The following is a 20,655-nucleotide window of genomic DNA, read 5'->3' as shown; positions in this document are numbered from 1 at the left end:
AATTTCAGACTATCAGTTGGGTTTGCAGTGTGATACACCTAAGTGTATTGGAAGCTACACACATTAATATACAGAGCCCTGGCAGATTTTTAATTGAAAGAATACATTGTGCCAGTTTCAACTTAACAAAGGAGGTGTCAACCATTTTCTGGTTCATTCTTCTCAATTTTGGGCAAGTGAGGAGGATTTGGCTATATTTGATGCATAATCATTGTCTTTTTTGTGCTAATTTGATACAACTGAGTGCTAGCTAGTCCAAGATAATAAAATGTGAGGCTGGATGAACACAGCAGGCCAAGCAGCATCTCAGGAGCACAAAAGCTGATGTTTCGGGCCTAGACCCATCATTGTGCTCCTGAGATGCTGCTTGGCCTGCTGTGTTCATCCAGCCTCACATTTTATTATCTTGGAATTCTCCAGCATCTGCAGTTCCCATTATCTCCGGCTAGCTAGTCCAGTTCAGAAGGCAGTTAGTAGGTCTGGGGCCATGTGGAGGCCAGGCAAGTTAAGGATGCTAAGTTTTCTTCCATAAAAGGCAGCTATTTGATGTCTCATGGTCAACAAAAAAAACAATCCAGATTCCTTTAAATAATTGATATGATATTTAAACATTGCCAAAGAATGCTGAGGAATTACATTTCTAGATTATTAATTAAAGTTTTTGGATTACTAGTTTAGTAACAACAATCCAACAATAGTTTGACAGCTAATTGTCTTCTACACTGTCTTCACTCAATTAGAGAAAATTATGGATGAAGAAATTATTTACACAGTGTATGGAAGGAGCCTGTGAAGTCGTGAAACATTGTTTGATTTGTTATCAGTTTAATGACTTCAGCAAAAATGTATTTCGTCAAATAAGTGTTTGTAAACCTGGCAGAGCAATGCAGAAATATCTTCTTGAACTTTATGGCCAGACATGTAGGGGAATAGACAACATAATGTTCTGAAATAGCGTTTTCTAATGATTAAAAAATCCATTTCTAGCTTTCAGAGGCTCACAAGCTGCACACAATTTCACAGTAAGTAATTATTTAATAGTCATCTGACAGGAAGCAGGTTCATTAGCTGTAAACCAATCACGTCTAATCCCAGTCCCACAGGCATGTTGATAGTAATCTGTACAATGTTTTTACTGTAGATCTTTGCTAATCAAATCCCCTGACATCATCTTCCTTTAGGGAACAGGCAACAGCTTAGTGCTGCTTTAGAGCAGTTGTTCAGGTATTAAGTTTGTCCACCTGGCCACAAGCTGACCGCATAATTGACCTTTCAGGTCATCCTTCTGCTGACGCTCCTCACAAATTCTCTTAAAACGTTCTCTGAACTGCTTTTAGATCAGTCAACTAACACCAATCTATTTCCCTATTATTGTGAGAGATAATGAGATCTACCTTCTGCGCTTAGTCTAGCAAACATATAATTGATGAACATTTGTGGTAAATAAAAAAAAGTGTACACCTAAATTTGCAGTCAGTAATTTGGGTGCTAAACTAAACAATCAGATAATACTTAACCAATTGTCTCTGACATTTTTAAATAATTACGATGGACAACATTCTCACCATGATTCTTTTCAGAATGGAGAAAAAATGTCAACTCTGTATTTTGAAAGCACACGCAAATGAAATTTATTGTTAAGATTTCCTGCTCCTTAATAATTCATAGGTTAATATATTGCATTGAATATGGCATAGCATAGTGTTGAACCATACAAGGGAGGGAATTCTGGAAACAATTTTGGTCCATGCTAAATCACGAAGGTCAGTCATATGGGCTTTAAAATTGCTTCAAGAATGACCATGGTCAAGTGAGTTACTAAATCAGTCAAGGTTCCTATTCATTAGTATTTCTCAGTTACAGAATATTATTAAGTAACAACATGATGTAAGGATAGAAGTGCTCATAGTTGTGATATCCTCCTGGTTAAGAATGACAGTCTTTTGCTGCTAATTCAGAAAATTTTAACATCCTCAGTAGGTGGTTAAGTGTCTGAAATCAGAATACATAGCATAAAAAGCTGGCACTTCCACATCAGTAGAGCATTGTACTGCTCCAATCACCACTAGGAGTATTGAAAAATACTTGTTATAAGCAATAGATTATATGACATAAGTACTTTCAGAGTTTTTGACACTAATCAACTAATTATGCTTGTAGCATCATAATCACTTAGTTTAAAAGCTTTACCAATTCAAAAGCAATGATGTTACCATCCCTGCTTTTTGACCCTGTCGACTTTACCCAAAGTGTATAAACCATGTCGTGAAACTGATCACAAAAATATTTTATCTAATATAGAATAAAAATGTAATGTTAAAATATTAGGACATTTTGAAATTCTTGAATCTGAGTTTTATATCTATCTGCAACAAGTTCTACAAAAAACTGCTTCACTGATGATGTCTTCACAGTAAAGTGTAGAATTTTATCAGACTGTGAGTGACATGAGCTGTGGTGGGATGAGTGATAGAATTGGATGGGATGTTACCATCTCAACATCAAGATTATCTTGCTGCATTTTATTTGTCTTTCTCAAGCAGTGCAGTGAAATTTGCACTAGGTAGCAGCAATTTCCAATTATTGCTTGTTAACAGCCAATTCACAATGGGTTGCAAGCTTACCAAAATCACTAGACAAACTAACCATTGGGAATACTCGATGTGGAGAACAAAGAGGGTCTTGGCATCTTCAACTTGGCACTTACTCCAAAAGACCTCCATGTTAGACACTGGATACCAACATCTTGAGTGTTCCATGGGCACTAGCCAATGCACCCCACATGCACAGACACAGGCATTCAACATGTACTAATTTCTAGGAACCCTCATGCACATCTCTAGTCCACTTATATGTCACTTCAATGGTACACCTTGCACTGCGCTGGCAATTTTTTTTCTATGCATTTGTGGGATGTGGGCATCACTGTCTGGCTTAGGCAGTGCAGACACTATGCAGGGTTACTGAATCAGGAACTGGGCTGGGTGAGGGTGAGTGAGGGAAAAATCAATATTTTGCTTCAGTTTTCATTGGTGAGTACACTGGTGTCATCCCAATAGTAACAGTTAATGCAGAGGTTATAGAAAAGGAGGTACTTAAAACAACCATGACTCAGGAAAAAGTACTGAACAAACTATTGGGATCAAAAGCAGACAATTCCCAGAGCCTGATTGTTGACTTTCTAGGGTCTCAAAGGAAGTGGCATCAGAGTGACATCAATTGGTTATAATATTCCAAAATTCCCTTGACATGGAAAGTCTCCAGTGAATTGGAAAAATGCTAATGTAATGCTCTTTAATTGGAGAGAAGATACTGGTGCATACACTGGCAAAGCAGAGAAGAACATTGACCTTTGGCTGCAGTGCTGGGCATTCCTCCAGGATGGCTGAGACTCCTTTCTCCATTTTCTCCAAGGTGGCAACCTTGCACTAGGCTGACATGGTCTAGGGTCATTGTCTCTATTGCATGTCCTGGGAGAAGAGGGAGTCCTGTCAGTGCAGAGATAATGGGAACTGCTGAAGCTGGAGAACCCGAGATAACAAAGTGTGGGGCTGGATGAACACAGCAGGCCAAGCAGCATCTTAGGAGCACAAAAGCTGACGTTTCGGGCCTAGACCCCTCATCAGAGAGGGGGATGAGGAGAGGGTTCTGAAATAAATAGGGAGAGAGGGGGAGGAGGACCGAAGATGGACAGAGGAGAAGATAGGTGGAGAGGAGAGTATAGGTGAGGAGGTGGGGAGGGGATAGGTCAGTCCAGGGAGGATGGACAGATCAAGGGGGTGGGATGAGGTTAGTAGGTAGGAAATGGAGGTGCAGCTTGAGGTAGGAGGAGGGGATAAGTGAGAGGAAGAACAGGTTAGGGAGGCGGGGATGAACTGGGCTAGTTTTGGGATGCAGTGGGGGGAATGGGAGAATTTGAAGCTTGTGAAATCCACATTGATACCATTGGGCTGCAGGGTGCCCAAGCGGAATATGAGTTGCTGTTCCTGCAACCTTCGGGTGGCATCATTATGGCACTGTAGGAGGCCCAGGATGGACATGTTGTCAACGGAATGGGAGGGGGAGTTAAAATGGTTCGCGACTGGGAGGTGCAGTTGTTTATTGCGAAAAAAGCGTAGGTGTTCTGCAAATCGGTCCCCAAGCCTCCGCTTGGTTTCCCCAATGTAGAAGAAGCCACAACAGGTACAGCGGATACAGTATACCACATTGGCAGGTGTGCAGGCGAACATCTGCTTGATGTGGAAAGTCATCTTGGGGCCTGGGATGGGGGTGAGGGAGGAGGTGTGGGGCAAGTGTAGCACTTCCTATGGTTGCAGGGGAAGGTGCCGGGTGTGGTGGGGTTCGAGGGGAGTGTGGAGTGGACAAGGGAGTCCCAGAGACAGTGGTCCCCCTGGAAGGCAGACAAGGGCGGGGATGGAAAACTATCTTTGGTGGTGGGGTCGGATTGTAGATGGCGGAAGTGTTGGAGGATGATGTGTTGTATCTGAAGGTTGGTGGGGTGGTATGTGAGGACTAGGAGGATTGTCCTGTCTGTGCACCTCTCTTTGTAATAGGTGCACCAGGACCATGCCCGCAAAGCAGGCATTCACCCTATGTGCCAAGTCCAGGGCAAATGTCAGGAATCATGCAGGGCAGCTCTGCTTGTCCAGGCACCCAGTGGCCCTTTGAAGATGGGGCAGGCCCCAGTGATGCTGACCAGTTCTGGGGATTTGCTCTGGAAATGGTACATGGTAACATAGAACAGAAATGGGACATGAGAGATGTCACAAAGGCTGCAATGCCAATTAATGCAGAGAGTTTGGTAGGATACAGAGAGGAAATCTGTGCAGCATTGCCGCAGGAATCACTCGCCCAAACTCAACGAAACTCGCACTTAGCCAAAAACCTGGAAGATTCAACCCAAAGTGTTTGAGCTGGATTCTATACAGTGTGTTTAAAATAAAAAACACAAAAGTTTCTATATAAATGTTGCTGTGCCTATTTTTGATATTGTTAAAATATTTTCTCTTATTGCAAACATTTTAGCCACAAATCTATTTCAATCCAATTTCATCTCAAACACTTCCCTAAAACCATTGCTTAATTGTTGTTGGCAATTTCAAGATTTGCAAAATCCATGATTCTTACCCAAAATTCACATATTTTGTTGACTGGTTTCACTTTTCCACAAAATGTCTCATAAAAATTTCTTGAAGGAGGCACTGGAAGTAGAACAAGATGTTGTCGGTATACATGCAGAACCTGATCCTACATGATCCTCTCTTTTTATGAAAAAGCCATGCATGTTGATGACATGTAGGAGATGGCCAACATTAGATTCTTGCGAAACTCCACAGGAAATAGTGTGCTGAGGAAAGGGAAGCCATTGCAAAATATTCCCTGATTACAACTTGGTAGGATAAGAATTGAAGCAAGGTGAAGGCAGCCAACTTAGGTGGACAACAAAGAAGGAGACTTGAAGGAGGCGATGTCAACATCTGCACACAGGTTAAAAATAAAGTGCGAGAGTGCAACATGGTCACAATCACAGAGAATTAGTTTGTTACTGTGTAAAGTACTTTGGCAAGGCTAGAAGCAAGACCGAATCATTCAAACTTGGTCTTGTGTATATCATAAGTATTAACTGAGGAAGTGCCGATATATTCAAGGACATTGGAATGGAAATGGAGCTTAAAGTTAAATTGTAGTTTGCAAGAACTGAGGGTTCAAATGTATTTCTATGAGAAAGGATGGTGGTAGATTTGAAAAGAAGAGGAATAGTCTTTGAGGAGACATGACCAATTAGTAGATATGAAGACTAGAAATTTAAGTTGGGTAGTTATCATTTTAATCAGAATAGCAACTTGTCTTGTAGACAGGATGAGCATCAGCAAGAGATGATATGAAAGAAACAAGAGATAAATTTGGATGCAATATTAAGTCACTATAGCCAGTACCTAATGGCTATCACTACCTTCCAATTGATAGACCCAGAAATTATTGATAACAGACATAGTGAAAACACGAAGGGACTCAACTTCCACTCCACTGGCCCCACTGCCTGCATTTTTACATGAATAATAGGGAAATAGTTTCAAGCAGCATTTCATGGAGCACACAGAGGAACAGAAAACTGAAGTTAAAGTGATATAATAACATTTGGCCTCAGCTGCTGTTTGTCCCCTGCTTTCAAGTTGCTATTCCCACTAAAATGATAACCACCTGATTTAAATTCCTGGTCTTCATACCTACTATTCCACCTCACCTCAGGTGGGATCACAGAGGCCTTGTGTGAGGAACTTAATGCGATCAGTGATAAAATGACCAGAATCAAAAAGCAAGATATAAAAATGTAAATGGCATTAAAAAAATTCCATAGCCCGTACGTTTGTCGAAAATTGAGCTAAATCTTGTTCCCTTACACAGTAGGAAAGATCATCAAACATGTTGGGCATGAGGAAATCAAAATATGCAGAAATCAGGCAGGAAAATGGAATTGAGATCAAAGCTCTAGATCAAAGTTATTCTGCCAGCATTTGGCCTATTTCTGTGCCTGCTTTACTTAACTTCATGAGACATTAATCTAAATTTTCTGAGGAGGGGCAATCATTATCGGATTGCCACTCCACATAAAAAGTCCCCAACTCATTGGTGCTCTGCATTTCTTCTACAACCTTCCAAGCCTGTATATTTCCACAAATGTGGGGTGTAGTGCTCTGTAGAGAACTCTGTCAAAGCAAAGTGGAGTTGAGGGGATCGAGGGGGAAAAGGGAGGCAACCCCTTTTTATTGCACTGGTCACTGTCTGTTCAAAGGCCCAGTTCAGTATTAGTAAGTGAGTCAATGAATGCAGGAATGGGTGGAGTGACAGCATGAGAAGGTGAGTGAAGTAAGTGGAAAAGTAAGTCAATTCGGTAGGTGGGTTAGATGGATATGAGAATGAGTTGAGTAGTGGACAAGTCAGTAAAGTTGGATCAGGTGTTGGATGAGGTGAGTAAATAGCAAAGAGGCTGATTTTAATTCAAAATTTTTAAAAATATTATAGTCTTTCCCTTTCCTCCTAAAAATATACACTTATTCATCTTTGGACAGCAACTGCCTTCATTATCTCACTCAAATTTTGTTCATGTCTTCAGTGTGATAATCCCCCCCATTAATTGATGACTGGCTTTACAATCAGTGGAACAAACCAGATATTGATCAAGAACAGGAAACTCAGTTGATTCTACTTGACTCTCATACACTGGAACTTTCAAGTTAATTGGATCTCTGTTGTACTTGGGCTTAGATTATCTCGAACAAGAGAACATTTTAGATTTCAACTCCATATTTAATAGTCAACTTAACAACAGACACTTGTTTTTAAAGTGAAACTCGGACACATTTATTTGTTTGCTATATTTTCCATGGAGGCGAGTACAATTACAATATTTAAAAGACATCTGGATAGATGTATGAATAGGAAGAATTTAGAAGGATATAGGCCAAATACGGCTAGGTCAGATTGTGACATCTGGTTTGAGAAGATGAGAAGGGTCTGTTTCTGTGCTGTATGACTCTATCTACTGCCTTGTACACATGAGGGAATAAATGTAGTTCTTTTATCATCATTGCGATATCCTGTCATTCCATAGCATGACATTGGAACAAATTGGGTGACTTATTCAGGGAGAAAGATCCACAGAAATTTGTAGGGTGAAATTTCCTGTTTCTGTGTGATTTCTTTCTGCTGATTACATTAATTACAACCATGATACATTGGTACCAATGAGAGCAATAATGAATTTTCTGCTCTGCCATGCATTAGCCAATGTGAGAATTATTTATCTATCTTATAGACATTATTCATAATTTAAACACAGTTTCTGACATGCTTTAATAAACTACATCACTCTCTTGCATTTTCATTTCTCCCTGATTGCAAGCTACAACACACGAGGGCCATCAGGTGAAGATAAAAATTAAAGCCAAATTTCAAAACATTTTAAAGATTTAAGGTAGACAATTTATTATTGCATTAAACAAATTGTATCAATATACAAGTACTATATACAGTTAGCAGTGTACAATACGGTGCCAATATTGAAACAAATAATCATGCACATAAAATACTGATAGTTTAAAAACTTCTTACATGCTTAATTCTGACAGAAAAAAAACTTTTAAAATACCCATCTTACAATTTACAAATCAAAATAAGAACCAATATCACCTTCATTTTTTAATACAACAAATATCAGACATTCTTTTAAACAGTTGTCATTAACTTGAGAGATCCAGATCTGAAACGGAGAATTTTCTTCTTTAGGTTGTGTGATGCTTTGATTTTAACAAAAGCCTTTGGCGGAGGCTTCTTTGACTTAGAAGTAGATACTTGCGCAGGATGAGACTGGCTAAACTGAGGCCAGACGACGGCACCACTCTCATCAGAGTCACTAGAACTAGTTGTTTCCCCTACAAAGTCCACCTCACTCAAACTCGATTCACTGTCTCCAAAGCAATTGGTGGTGTAATTGCTCTGCTCATCCTCACTAGTATCTGCGACGGTGGAGTGGAATAATGATTCACACTCAGCAGAGTATTCTGAATCACTTCCTCTGAGGGCACAAACACCATTATTTGGCAAATTGGTCTTTGTATACACACCAGGCATATGACAGAGTGCTTCTCTCCTACTGCGTCTTCTAAATCGTCTCATCGCTTCTTCATGAGAAACTTCAACAGGGGGTCTCCACTTTCGGTAATCAACCCTTTGTTTGTATCTGGATTTGACCAGAACAACTTCCCTTCCTTGCCTGCTACATTTAGCAGTCCTAGCCCCAGCCTGTCTACCCAGGATGCTGTTCTCAGATAGTGTATAAACTCCATTCTTTGCTCTGGAAGTCGGCCTCCTTACATTTCGCTTTACATGGACTACATCGTTGGAAAAATGGCATTTTTTTGCAACAGCTTTGGGTTTTTGTTTTAAGGCTTGAGCATTTGTTTCAGGAGCTACGTCACAGTTTGCTCTGGATTTCACAGTAGTATTCTTAACTTTGACAATCTTTATATTTTTAGTACCTTTACGGGGTTTTACCACTTGCTGCTGTGCTGGAATGAACTGGGCATTCACTAACTGCCCACCATCCTCTAAACTCTGCACAGAGGACCCTTCACTCCTGACATCTAGTGATGGCTTCTCTTCCATAGTGGGAGACATTGGAGGCGGCCTTGTTAGTTTTTTAGGAGACACCACTTTAGAAGGTTGTACGACACTGATCTCCTCATGTACTATCACACACTGATATGAATTATCTTTTGGTGTGCAAGAGTCACCTTCACTATTTCCTTCTTGACAATCTATAGGCACAGTGCATTTTGGTAGTCCATTTGCCACATTAGTCCTCTTCTTTGAGAGGCTACTAGTCTGAAATTCATTAATACTATCCTGATTAAAAGTTATTCGATTGTTTGTTGATTCAATTTTGCATAATTGCGTATTTTTGTTGTCTTGTGCATTGTCATTGTTCAGAAGTTGCTTCTGTGGTGACGTTACACTGTTTTCTGAAGTGTTGGATACGGTAGGATTTGTAGAGACATTTCTGAACACTTTCAGTTCATTAGTACATGGTGCGATACAAGCAATTTGTCTGACACAGATACTACCTTGCTTCAAGATTCCCTTTAGCGGATCTGTATTCAGGCTCGTCCTCGGCTTATTTGGCCTGACTAGCTGGACTTTCCTCTGAATAAGACCAAATATATAATTATCAAGTCTTTTAGTTGCTGAAGGGTGTACAGCTGGGCAGGAACTGTTCTGAGAGGCTGGAACAGCAGGCTCAATGTTTACAGTCTCCAACTGAGGTCCCACTGACAGGTCAGCTATGTCATACTGGGGCTTCTCCTCCTCTTTAACACTTCCAGCTGTAGGATGAAAAAACATTGGACTCTGGACTGCAACTGCATGTAGAGGACTGGGATATCGATACACATCACTACCGTTCTTGGAAATCAAGTCACATTGATACTTGGGATGGATGTCAGCAGCAACGTCAACTGAGCTAGAATATGGCGCGGAGAAGGAGCGGCGAACAATACCCGGGTACTGACAGTCAAGCAGGCCCGCTCCATGGTCCCTCCAGCCAAAGAAATCCTCTGTGAATAAGAAAATAGCAGTCAGAATTCTATTCCTATTTAATCCAGCAAATGCACTCAACAGTATTTGATTTCTTGGAATTTTGGGAGCTTACAGATTTTGCATTTTTTTTAAACAGGCTGGCAGTGAAGAATCTATCAAGAAGCTGGTGTTCCATTTCTTGCTAAGAAGCAACCACTTCAACTCATACATATTGGAGATGCTGGATTGATTCCGCCATTTAAAAAAATACTTGCATTGGATCAAGGTAACAGAAATCTGATAAGCACAGTCAAATATTGTCTTAAAAGCAAAAACAGACAACTTACAGCTTCATACATTTAATGGCTAATTAAGGTCCTATGCTGAATACATCAATAATAGAGCGGTACTGCTGCTTTCACTAAAATAAAACAAATGACTGCATATCTGGAAATCTTACAACAAAAACAGTGAGTGTTGGAGAAACTCAGCAGGTCTGGCAGCATCTGTGGAGAGCCAAAAACTGAGTTAACATTCTGAGGCCAGTGACCCTTTGTCTGCTGCTCTCACTGCTGGGAAACTATTTGCAACACATGACAAAATATTTCCTGCAGTTTATTTCAATAATTTGCTCTGCTTTATTCATTTTCTTTCTCCTGATAGTAACATCAAGATGCCAGTGACTTTCAGTACCTTAGTGAGCTTCCCATGCTCGTATGGTAGGCTGGACAGAGAATGGTAGTAAACAATTCAACTATTTAAGGAATCATCTGATAAACTAACCAAAAACCAGAGATTGAACAACATTGTAGAGCTACGAAGCTTATTACTAGATTACAGTGTGAGATGTACTACTTCAGCTTAGACCCATTTTTATAATGAAAAGTAGTTTCTTATATGATCGATATTATCCTGTATATTTACATGACTTAAAAATTCATGTATAAAAATATCATCATCTAGGTACCAGATTCAAAGGCCTCGATTCAAGGTTCCTTTCATCCATGGGAGCTTACACAGTTTGCAGGGTTTTTTTTTCTTTTGCAAATAAGCTAGCAGTGAAAACCCACCAAGATGTGATGCACAATCCATATTAGAAGATATAAAGAAGTTTGCAAGTTAGTAGCATTTTAGCTTGTATCTTTTTTAAAATAAAAGCCATTTACAAATTATGAAAAAAGTCATAAGGTATTATGTGCCTTCTGTACTGTTATAGAGTCACAGAGTCATAGAACTGTACAGCATGGAACAAGGTCCTTTGGTCCAACACATCCATGCTGACCAGATACCCTATATTAATCTAGTCCCATTTGCCAGTGTTTGACCCATTTCCTCTAAAGCCTTCCTATTCATATACCCATCCATGTGCTTTTTAAATGTTGTAATTGCACCAGCCTTCACCACTTCTTCTTGCAGCTCATTCCATGCACCACTCTGTGTGAAAAAATTGCCCCTTAGGTCTATTTTAAGTGTTTCCTCTCTCACCTTAAACCTTTGCCCTCTAGTTTAGGACTCCCTCACCCTGCAGGTAAAACATTGTCTATTTACCCCATCCATGCCCCTCATGATTTTACAAACCTCTATAAAGTCACCCCTCTGCCTCTGATGCTCCAGGGAAAACAGCCCTAGCCAATTCTACCTCTCCCTGTAGCTCAAACCCTCCAACCCTGACAACATCCTTGTAAATCTTTTCTGAACCCTTTTAAGCTTCACAACATCGTTCCTATAGCTGGAAGACCAGAATTATATGCAGTATTTTGTATGACATTTGAGTTTTGATTATTCATTTTAAAGTTAGAACATAGGCTTGAATTTTGCACATTATTTCTGCACCTAAACTGGTGCAGGATGCCTCTCACTCCATTTAGACACTGTCTTATCATAACTACATATCAAAAGATAATCAGGGTGATCTTTCCGCAACTGGGGACATGAACTAAATCCAGAATATCAAGATGCGGACTTGTCAACCAGGAACAATTAATTCCCTTGGAACTTTCCTGTCAACATGCTCACACTAGAAAAACTACCTGTAATAAAGCTGACAGTGAATGTTGCCAATTTGGGCAACTAACCCATTTATGGCTGGAAGGGTAATAACTCTATTAATAAGCCTACTTAAGTCATTTGAACTAGAATTTGCCACATTTTGTTATGTGTTCTTAAGTGCATGAAAACCCCATTTGGTTAGAGAAACTTACACAATTAAACCTGGCAAGCCATAAGGGTATATGCCCGAGCTGGTGTCACATTTAGCCTAAGATTGTAGTCTCATCCACAGAATCTGAAGCACCAAGGGACTGGCTCAAGTTGTGTGGGAACAGGGCCTGTCTCAGGGACTGCCTTCTGCAGTCAGAGGGCCAAGCCTTAAAAGCCAGTGTTTGCAACACTTGACCTACCTGCCATTGCCTAAGAGCCAGTGACTTCACTTCTCCCACAGAAAAATCATAGAGCTATAGACCCTCATGTAGGCTCACCTTCACCTGAGGGGCAACGGCAATAAGCTCATGACAGACTTTAAAAGTTACAGCAGTGCATAATTCTGAGGCCACTGGTTCCTTCCAAGCTCAACCAGGAACCTGTGCACAAATTCCCAGGTAGTCAGCACTACTTCATCAAAGGGGTACTTAATTCATTGTTCAGGGGGCTGGCAACTTTGCAAAATTTCATATGGATGAGGAAAACCAAGCTTAATTCTCCATGAGATTTGCAGCTATTCCCAAAACAAACTAGGCCTGCACCTGAGAAAGTCACACAATGCGCCCTTGTGAAAGTGCACTGCTTGCATTAAAAGCCAAAAAAAAATCTACCTTCAAACGCTTGGCTGGTCACCCTGTAAATCACTCCTGCATGGCTATCAAGTGACGTGAGCTTTCCAACTTTAATGCCACCCCAACTGCGTAATTTTGTAATAACCCCACATCACCCATACTAATTGGCCAGACATCGAGTGATCAGGTTCAGCAGATGCCTTGACCCATAAACTTGCATCACTTCTGGTCTTTCCAACAGGAACTACGATCAGAATGTTAAATTCAGTCCAAGTTCTTTTAATGGTTATAGGCTTCCATTATAAACACAGTTATTTTCCTTAATTCCAAATCTTTGTTTATTCTGAAATAGCATTAATTACAGGAACTTTTTTTTACCTTTGACCCCTGCAAAACAACAAGCAGACTGTTCCAAACAAATGGTTACAGCAATTTGAGTAGAAAGTTTCTCCTTGATTTATTCACCCAATGACTCAGGACTTAAACGAACAACTTAGACAAAACCGCTTGCCCTATTTGGCAGTCAAATGTTCAATTTGTGATCTTTGAGGATATGTAAATCTCCATTGCTAATTTAAAGTGCTGGCAGTTCAGTATTTAATTATTTTAATCAATCTGTTTGGATATGCTGAACCCAGGCCTCCTGCCTCAGAAGTAGGGACATTACCGTTATACAACAAGAGCCCTACAATTGGGCATTTAATGTGCAATTAATTGATGGGAATCAAAAATTAACATATTTCCCCCAAACACATTCATCACAGGCATCAAGGGCTACAGGGAGAGTGCAGGGATGTGAAGTTGAAATGCCCATCAGCCATGATTTAATGGTGGAGTGACCTCGATGGGCCAAATGGCCTTACTTCCACTCCTATGTCTTACGGTCTTATATCTTTGTCAAATAATATCTCTAAAGAATGGATTCATCCAAGAGTTTTGGTTTTCTTTCTAAAAGCCCATCAACCAATGTGATAATCTTTTGGCAAAATGAGTACTTGACAACGAACTGCTGATCAGCATAAGATATAACAAGGAGGAGATTTTTACACTGCCAAGGACACAATTGACTCTATTTTTGTTGTACCTAATCAGATTATAAAACCAGTGACAGATGTTCAATCACATTGCTCTCATTAGTTCAGCTTAAATTCCTCAGATGTGCCTCTTACCTGTTGATTTCGGTCGTCCATCTGTGATGGTCAGTGATGCATCTGGTGGGCCACAGGAGCAGGTGCTAGAGTGACTGGATAGACATTCACTGAAAACAGAATTAGAGGAATTCGAAAGTGATCCAGATGTCCCATCACTCAATTCATAAAAACCTGTTAACACAGAAAGCAGGTTGACAATTCCAAAATACAAGGTCACTGACAAACATTTGTCAAAGTCACTAGGTTTTAAATTGACCCAATGACACACAAAAACTGTCATGTGGATTAAACTCAATATCCATAGAGGATTTTTGAAAAATAAATCTGAAGCAATTGTAGATGAGCACATGCAAGAGACTTCTCAGGCCACCATATTAGCAGAAGATAAAATGGTTTGAAAACAGTCCCTGCCTTTAAATTTCTTTCCATTAAAGCTGAACATACTACAGCTCTGGAAACATGCAACTGGATTTTCTTTGGGTTGCAAGTGTAATTCAGACTTGAGATGTCAGGACAATTTCCACTGAAACAGAGAAGGCTAAATGGTACTTCTAAAGAGTGATGGGTGAATTGGCAAAGACAACATCATCTGGTCAGGGAGTTAGAGACAAAGATCTTTAATTTAAAATGGTCGTTGAGAGATTGAGGAAAGGAGATGGAAAAATGCTTTACTATCGAGTTGTTATATAGTAAACTTTGTCATAGTGGGTCATTCAGGCAAAAACAATTTCATCTTTTAGGGAATTCTAAATATTTACTGAAGCAGACGGAAAATACATATGGGATATGGAAGGGAGAAAAGGAACCCCACTCCAGGTCTCGGACACATAATATTTACCAGCAATTCAGTCAATGTAGTGCAAGACTATGAGAGGGTTCCATCATTAGAATTGCAGTCTGTTAGATCAGATGCTATGAGGCTCCCTTAGAAGTTGTAAAGGGATATGAGGACAAGACTACAATGGGTTTATTTTTGCCTTGTTCTAGCAAAGAGCCACCACTGTCATAGTTGGTGGAATGATCTCCTTATGTGGCTTGAACTTTAGTTTAACATTTAAGATTACTGAAAATGGCAAAGAAAGAAAATCTAAAAGGCTACATCCTCTCTATATTTGTTAAATGCTTCCTTGTTTACCAATTGATATCTTCTTTGCTTTACCCAAATCTTGCAACTTTCAAACTATATACATTTACTTCTAATAATTTTGTTTTGTCAAAAGGAGTTTTAATCTTTAAAGCAAACTGAATAAATTCAAAATAGGCTTTCATCATATAGTTTTCGTCACATAAATCTGCATAGTTATTTTTCCACCTACTACAACATTTCCATAACCTCCCACAGCTTATTTCCTATTCTCCTAAAGTCACTGAAACATGTTCGGATATAGTTCCATGGGGTAACAACAAGTAATTAATACTTCAACCATGTGACTATTCTTCAGTTCTGAACCATGGCAATAAGTGTCAATTGACTTTATGAACGTGGAAGAGTGACAACCAAGCCTTGCATGTCCTCATTTGACATCAACGCCCGTCACCTTGTCTGCATGACAGTGAACAGGACCTGAAAAAGCCGACTAGATTTTCCTTGCCACAGGTTTTCCGTCACCAACTGAATTCCCTTTATAATAACTCTCAGAAAACAGTTAATGAACATACACCAAAGGCCAAATGTGAGACCTTCATGACATCTAACTTCGGATGATTAGCAAACACATCGATATGTACAGTTCAGCCATTGGGAAACTCAAGAAAACTTTTTAAAAAGGTGGTCTACCATATTAAAACTGAAGGGAGAAAAGGAACCCCACTCCAGGACTTGGGCACATAACATTTACTAGCAATTCAGTCAATTTAGTGCAAGACTACGAGAGGATTCCATCATTAGAATTGCAGTCTGTTAGATCAGATGCTGTGAGGCTCCCCTAGAAGTTGTAAAAAATGACATTGCTTGAAAATGAGCAAGGAGGTCTCTTGGTTTCCAGGCCGACATTTTGACCATAAGACTATAAGACATAGGAGCAGAGATTAGGCTTTTTGGCCCATCAAGTCTGCTCCACATTCAATTATGGCTGATGAGTTCCTCCACCCCATCCTCCCACTTTTTCCCTATAACCCTTGATCCCCATGATAATCAAGAACCTGTCAATTTCATTCTTAAATGTACTCAATGGCCCGGCCTGCATAGCCTTCTGTGGTAGTGAATTCCACACTGGCTGAAGAAATTTCCCCTAACTACGCTCTAAAAGGTCTTCCCTTTACTCTATGGCTGTGCCCTTGGGTCCTAGTCTCTCTTACCAATAGAAGTATCTTCCCACCATCCGCTCTGTCTAGGCCAATCAGTATTCTCTAAGATTCAATTAGACTCCCCCTTATCTTTCTAAACTCCAATGGGTACAGTCCCAGAGTCCGCAAACATTCCTTGTATGTTAAGCTTCTCATTCCTGACCATTTGTGTGAATCTCCTCTGAACCCACTTCAGGGCCAGTACATCTTTCTTGAGATATGAGGCCCAAAACTGCACACAATACTCCAAATGTGGCCTGACCAGGGCCTTATAAAGCCTCAGTAATACATCCCCGCTTTTATATTCAAGTCTTCTCAAAATAAATGCCAACATAACATTTGCCTTCCTGACTACTGATTCAACCTGCAAGTTTACCCTGAGCCCCCAGCTAACACTCCAAAACAGAATAACTGGTCTTTTTTTCCTCATTGATGTTTGTGGGACATTGACAGTCACTATTGTTGTAAGGAAAGCATAGCACAAAGTGATTCTGCATCAGTTGGATTTTCCGATAACGTGCAAGTGTTACACACAAACGTGCATTTTCTTCAGGGAAAACCAATGCCAATGTATAGAGTTTATAAATATTCGAATAATGCAAAATATTTTGCTAGAATGAATTTTAAAATAATCAACAAGTCCTTCACAGATGTTCTTTTTTCTTTATACTTATATGGAGTGCAGGTATCACAGCCAAAACCAGCATTTGCAGAACATCCCTAATTATGCTTGGCTTGCTAGGGCATTTAAGAAGGCAGTTGAGAGTCAAACCACGTTGCTGTGGCTTTGGAGTCATGTGTAGGTCAGACTGGGTAAAGATTTCAAATTTCCATGTCTAAAGGGCATTAGTGAAGTAGATTGGAGTTTCATGGTCACCATTCCTGAGACAACTCCATCAACTGGGATTTGAACCTACGTTCCCAGACAACTAGGCTGGACATCTGAAGTACAGTGACATTACTACTGTCACTATCTCCTCCCACCCTAATACCCTTATACAGAATATTACCTCTCTGGGTCTTAAGCCTTTGAAGTCCACTTACACAGTAAAAAAAGGCAGCAGTAAAACATTTCTATTCAGAGAACACTATCAGCTGATGCTGGAGCTTAGATTTTTAAAGCAACATCACCTTATATACTGGTAAACTAATTTGAGAAATGAAAAGTACATTTAGTATTCCAAACGTTTAGCAAGTAATTACAGTTTCTATTCATATGAATCCTCCTACAGAATCTATATCTGACCGCCAATAACATACTGACCTGAGCTTGGTCGACTGTCTGTTTCTAAGTTGTCATTTGAAGCCTTTTCTACGTCCAGCTGAAGGTCACTGATCTGTCGATCCAGCTCCTGCAGCTGATTTATGAGACCAGCATCTCTCCTCCTCAAACAGTTCTGAAAAGATTGAACAGGGTCACATTTTAATCAACTGTAAATTCTCTGCAGTGTGACGACATTTCCATTCGGAAAGTTCAGCCGTGCCACAGTTTCCAGAGAATGCTAAGAAACACTGCTGATTCTATTCATTGACTGTGTCACATGAACCTGTCTCTGATTTCCACCATTCCAGGCACAGCACCATACTGCAAATGTGTTTCCTGTTAAAATGACAGAATTCAGGTCTGATTTAACACAACCTGAAATTCTGAACTAGTTCCATTTTGATTACATCAGGCAAGTTCTATTTTGTCTAATACTGCTGCATCTATTCAGATATATAAAATCACAGGCTGATTGGATTAAAACTGGGTTCTTAAGATTTTTCTCTGAAAATTGAAATAACGTTGTTGCAGTCCCACAGGAGAATTACTGAATGCAGTTTTTTCTCCCTCCAGTAAAGCAACCACCAAGTAAAATGAAAATATTCTTTTTATGGCTATTTAAGTCAAGACAGTTGAAATTCTTTTGTAGAATTTTTTTGGCAATTTGCCGCCTCGGTGAGTAATTTACCTACAAGAATATGGGAGATAATAGCTAACGGTGACTGTTCCGGGTTTAAGACAAAGCTTTATTTTGTAAATACTTCACAGGCAATATCAATAGGAGATTTTATACTTCAGAAAAAGGTATTTTTGAAAAATGAGCAAAGCACGTGCCCAGACCTCCAGCCATAATGTCTCGATCCCTTGTGAATCTGGCGTGACAGAAAGTTCAATGTGATTGATGATCTCAGGATTCAGCATTGGCAATGGGCAAGAGGATCATTTTTGAGCTCATGTCTCCGGTATTAAATGTGATCGAATTAAACTCACTTTAAAAAGCGTTAACGAGCCGTTGGAACCAATCACTTGCCGATGAGCTGGAAATAAACGCTTACAGGGAAAAAAAACTGAGCCATTGCCCAAGGTGGGACGGTGGTCCCTGTTTTGCTGTAAAACATCGAGGTTGCTTTACGAACCCCAAAACTGCAGGTTCAACAACTCTCGAATAACAGCTCGATTTTATCAACAGCTGGAATAGTAATCTGGGGACACGGATGTGTGATTAATTACTCCGTATTGATAGGTTATAGACCAGATCTATTGTTCTGCACTTGGTGCAGAAACACTGTACAGAAAATCGCTCTGAATGATTCATTTCAGTCAGCTGATCGCTTCATATAAACAGTGGGTCCATCCCCCAGCTCTGCGGGAGAGCTAAGATTTGCTTGTAAAGTTAATTTCAGTCACTCTTGTAGCTATTGTAACAGACCAAGAGCTTTAAAACATGCAGCTGGACCTCCTCCGAAGAGGAGATTAGGTTTTTTTTTGCTGTTATTTTGTGAGCAGGAAGTTAGTTTACTGCATTTATTTTGGTTAAAAAGTCACGTCTCCTTCCTCTCAGTCATTCAAAGACCTCTAATCGAACTCACTGAAGGTTGTAAAATGCAGCAGCTGCATTTGCCATTAACGACCAGCTCCCCCTATCTTGCACCTTAGATACGAAATCGCATCGTTCGATTGGAAATCCATTACAAAAGCGATTTGATTCAGCTCGCCCCACTGTTTACTGACTGAAGCCTATAGTTCCTGAATCAGCAAAAAAAAACAATGCGCTGTTCATATAACAGACATCAAGCCAAGTGCCAGGAAGGTCGTTTAAAGTAAATAGGAAAACGAGTGAGATCCCTCACGCGGACAGAAGTTAAATGATTTCTAAATCGGACAGGCTTTTTTTTGACAGAAGTTAAAATGCATTCCTTACTTTGTCCCTGTCTCCGGATGTCACAAACCATAATACAAAGTGTAGCAATAAGATGATCAATGAAAATTGAGGACATTGCATTTGGAAACAAAAACGTCATGCAAATCTCATTGCTACAAAAAATTATGAATATTACACTGATACAACTTATAACATTTAGAGCCGATTTAGCGTAGATTCGTTTTAATTTCTCACCAATTGTTTCCTTAACATGAGAATGTTATCTTCTAATCGTTTTTCCTCAGGGGTCAGGTAAAGTTCTCCTTGAGATCCCTTTCCCTGTTCGCCTTTGAAAGCCGGAGTGTGTTCCGCAGGTTTCAGCAATTCCATTGCGCCCCGAACCAAGTACTGCTGCCGGTGCTTCAGGAAATCCAGCTCCCCGAGCCCCGCCAGGGTCGCTTCCAGCCTGTCCCGCGTCCGGCAGCGATCGCTGTCAGCCTCTGGTTTCTCCCGGTTTCGGCTCTCTCCTTCCAGCCTGCTCGCATGCCGATCCCCGTTAACGGGCATCGCTAAAAGAGTGGGCGGCTGCTTCAGCATTAGACAGAAGCTCGGGTGACACGAACACTTGCAAAGAACAGCCCCTCACTTCCCCAGTGTTTGTTAAGTTCGAGTAGTTTTTGTTCTGTTTTTTTAAAAAGTGTGCTGGTGAACCCGCTGTGTGTGTTTTTGTTTGGCCGGGGTGACAGATGAGACGAAGACTGTGAAGTAGACCCCTCGCCCAGAAAGCTGCCGCAGCACCCGCCGTTGACAGCTCGGCTGTCCGACTCGCCTTCGCTCCAATGCAGAGGCAGCGGAGGGAGGGGGGTGGGGAGCGTCAATGCGTGATCCCGCAACTTGCGTCCCGCCGCCCCGCTCCTGGCACTGATCTAATCGACTAATCAAAATGTGATGAACTCCAGCCGAGCAGCGCGGCTACATCAAACAGCATCGGGGACGCCACCTTCGTTAAACAGGACAGCGCCTCTTCTGGACGATAAATACAAGACAGACAGTCAACGTTTAAAATTAAAAACTTTTGCGCGTTCACAACATCGTTTGTTGAAACAAAGAAATCCTTAACATTTTAAGTGCAGCGAAAGGAGCTGACTGGAGGAAATGCATGCGCTGGAGATGTCATGGTTCAAAATCTATCATTCAATATTTCCAAGGTGTAATTTTCAAAACGATAATGGACCTTAATCTGTCCCA

The 20,655-nt window shown here is 40.5% G+C and overlaps 1 protein-coding gene across 1 annotated transcript; it reads right to left on the bottom strand.

Moving 5' to 3' along the window:
• Positions 1 to 8,042: 8,042 nt before the first annotated feature.
• Positions 8,043 to 20,257, bottom strand: dact1 (dishevelled-binding antagonist of beta-catenin 1). The gene is made up of 4 exons (XM_048538595.2): positions 19,663 to 20,257; positions 17,547 to 17,679; positions 14,015 to 14,167; positions 8,043 to 10,112 (listed from the first exon to the last, which is right to left on the bottom strand). The coding sequence occupies exons 1-4, from the start codon at positions 20,002 to 20,004 to the stop codon at positions 8,227 to 8,229; spliced, it is 2,514 nt and encodes an 837-aa protein (XP_048394552.2). The 5' UTR covers positions 20,005 to 20,257; the 3' UTR covers positions 8,043 to 8,226.
• Between the last annotated feature and the right edge of the window lie 398 nt (positions 20,258 to 20,655).

This window comes from Stegostoma tigrinum, chromosome 10 (assembly GCF_030684315.1).
Source record: "Stegostoma tigrinum isolate sSteTig4 chromosome 10, sSteTig4.hap1, whole genome shotgun sequence".
NCBI lineage: Eukaryota > Metazoa > Chordata > Chondrichthyes > Orectolobiformes > Stegostomatidae > Stegostoma > Stegostoma tigrinum.
This window is presented reverse-complemented; position numbering and strand designations above follow the sequence as displayed.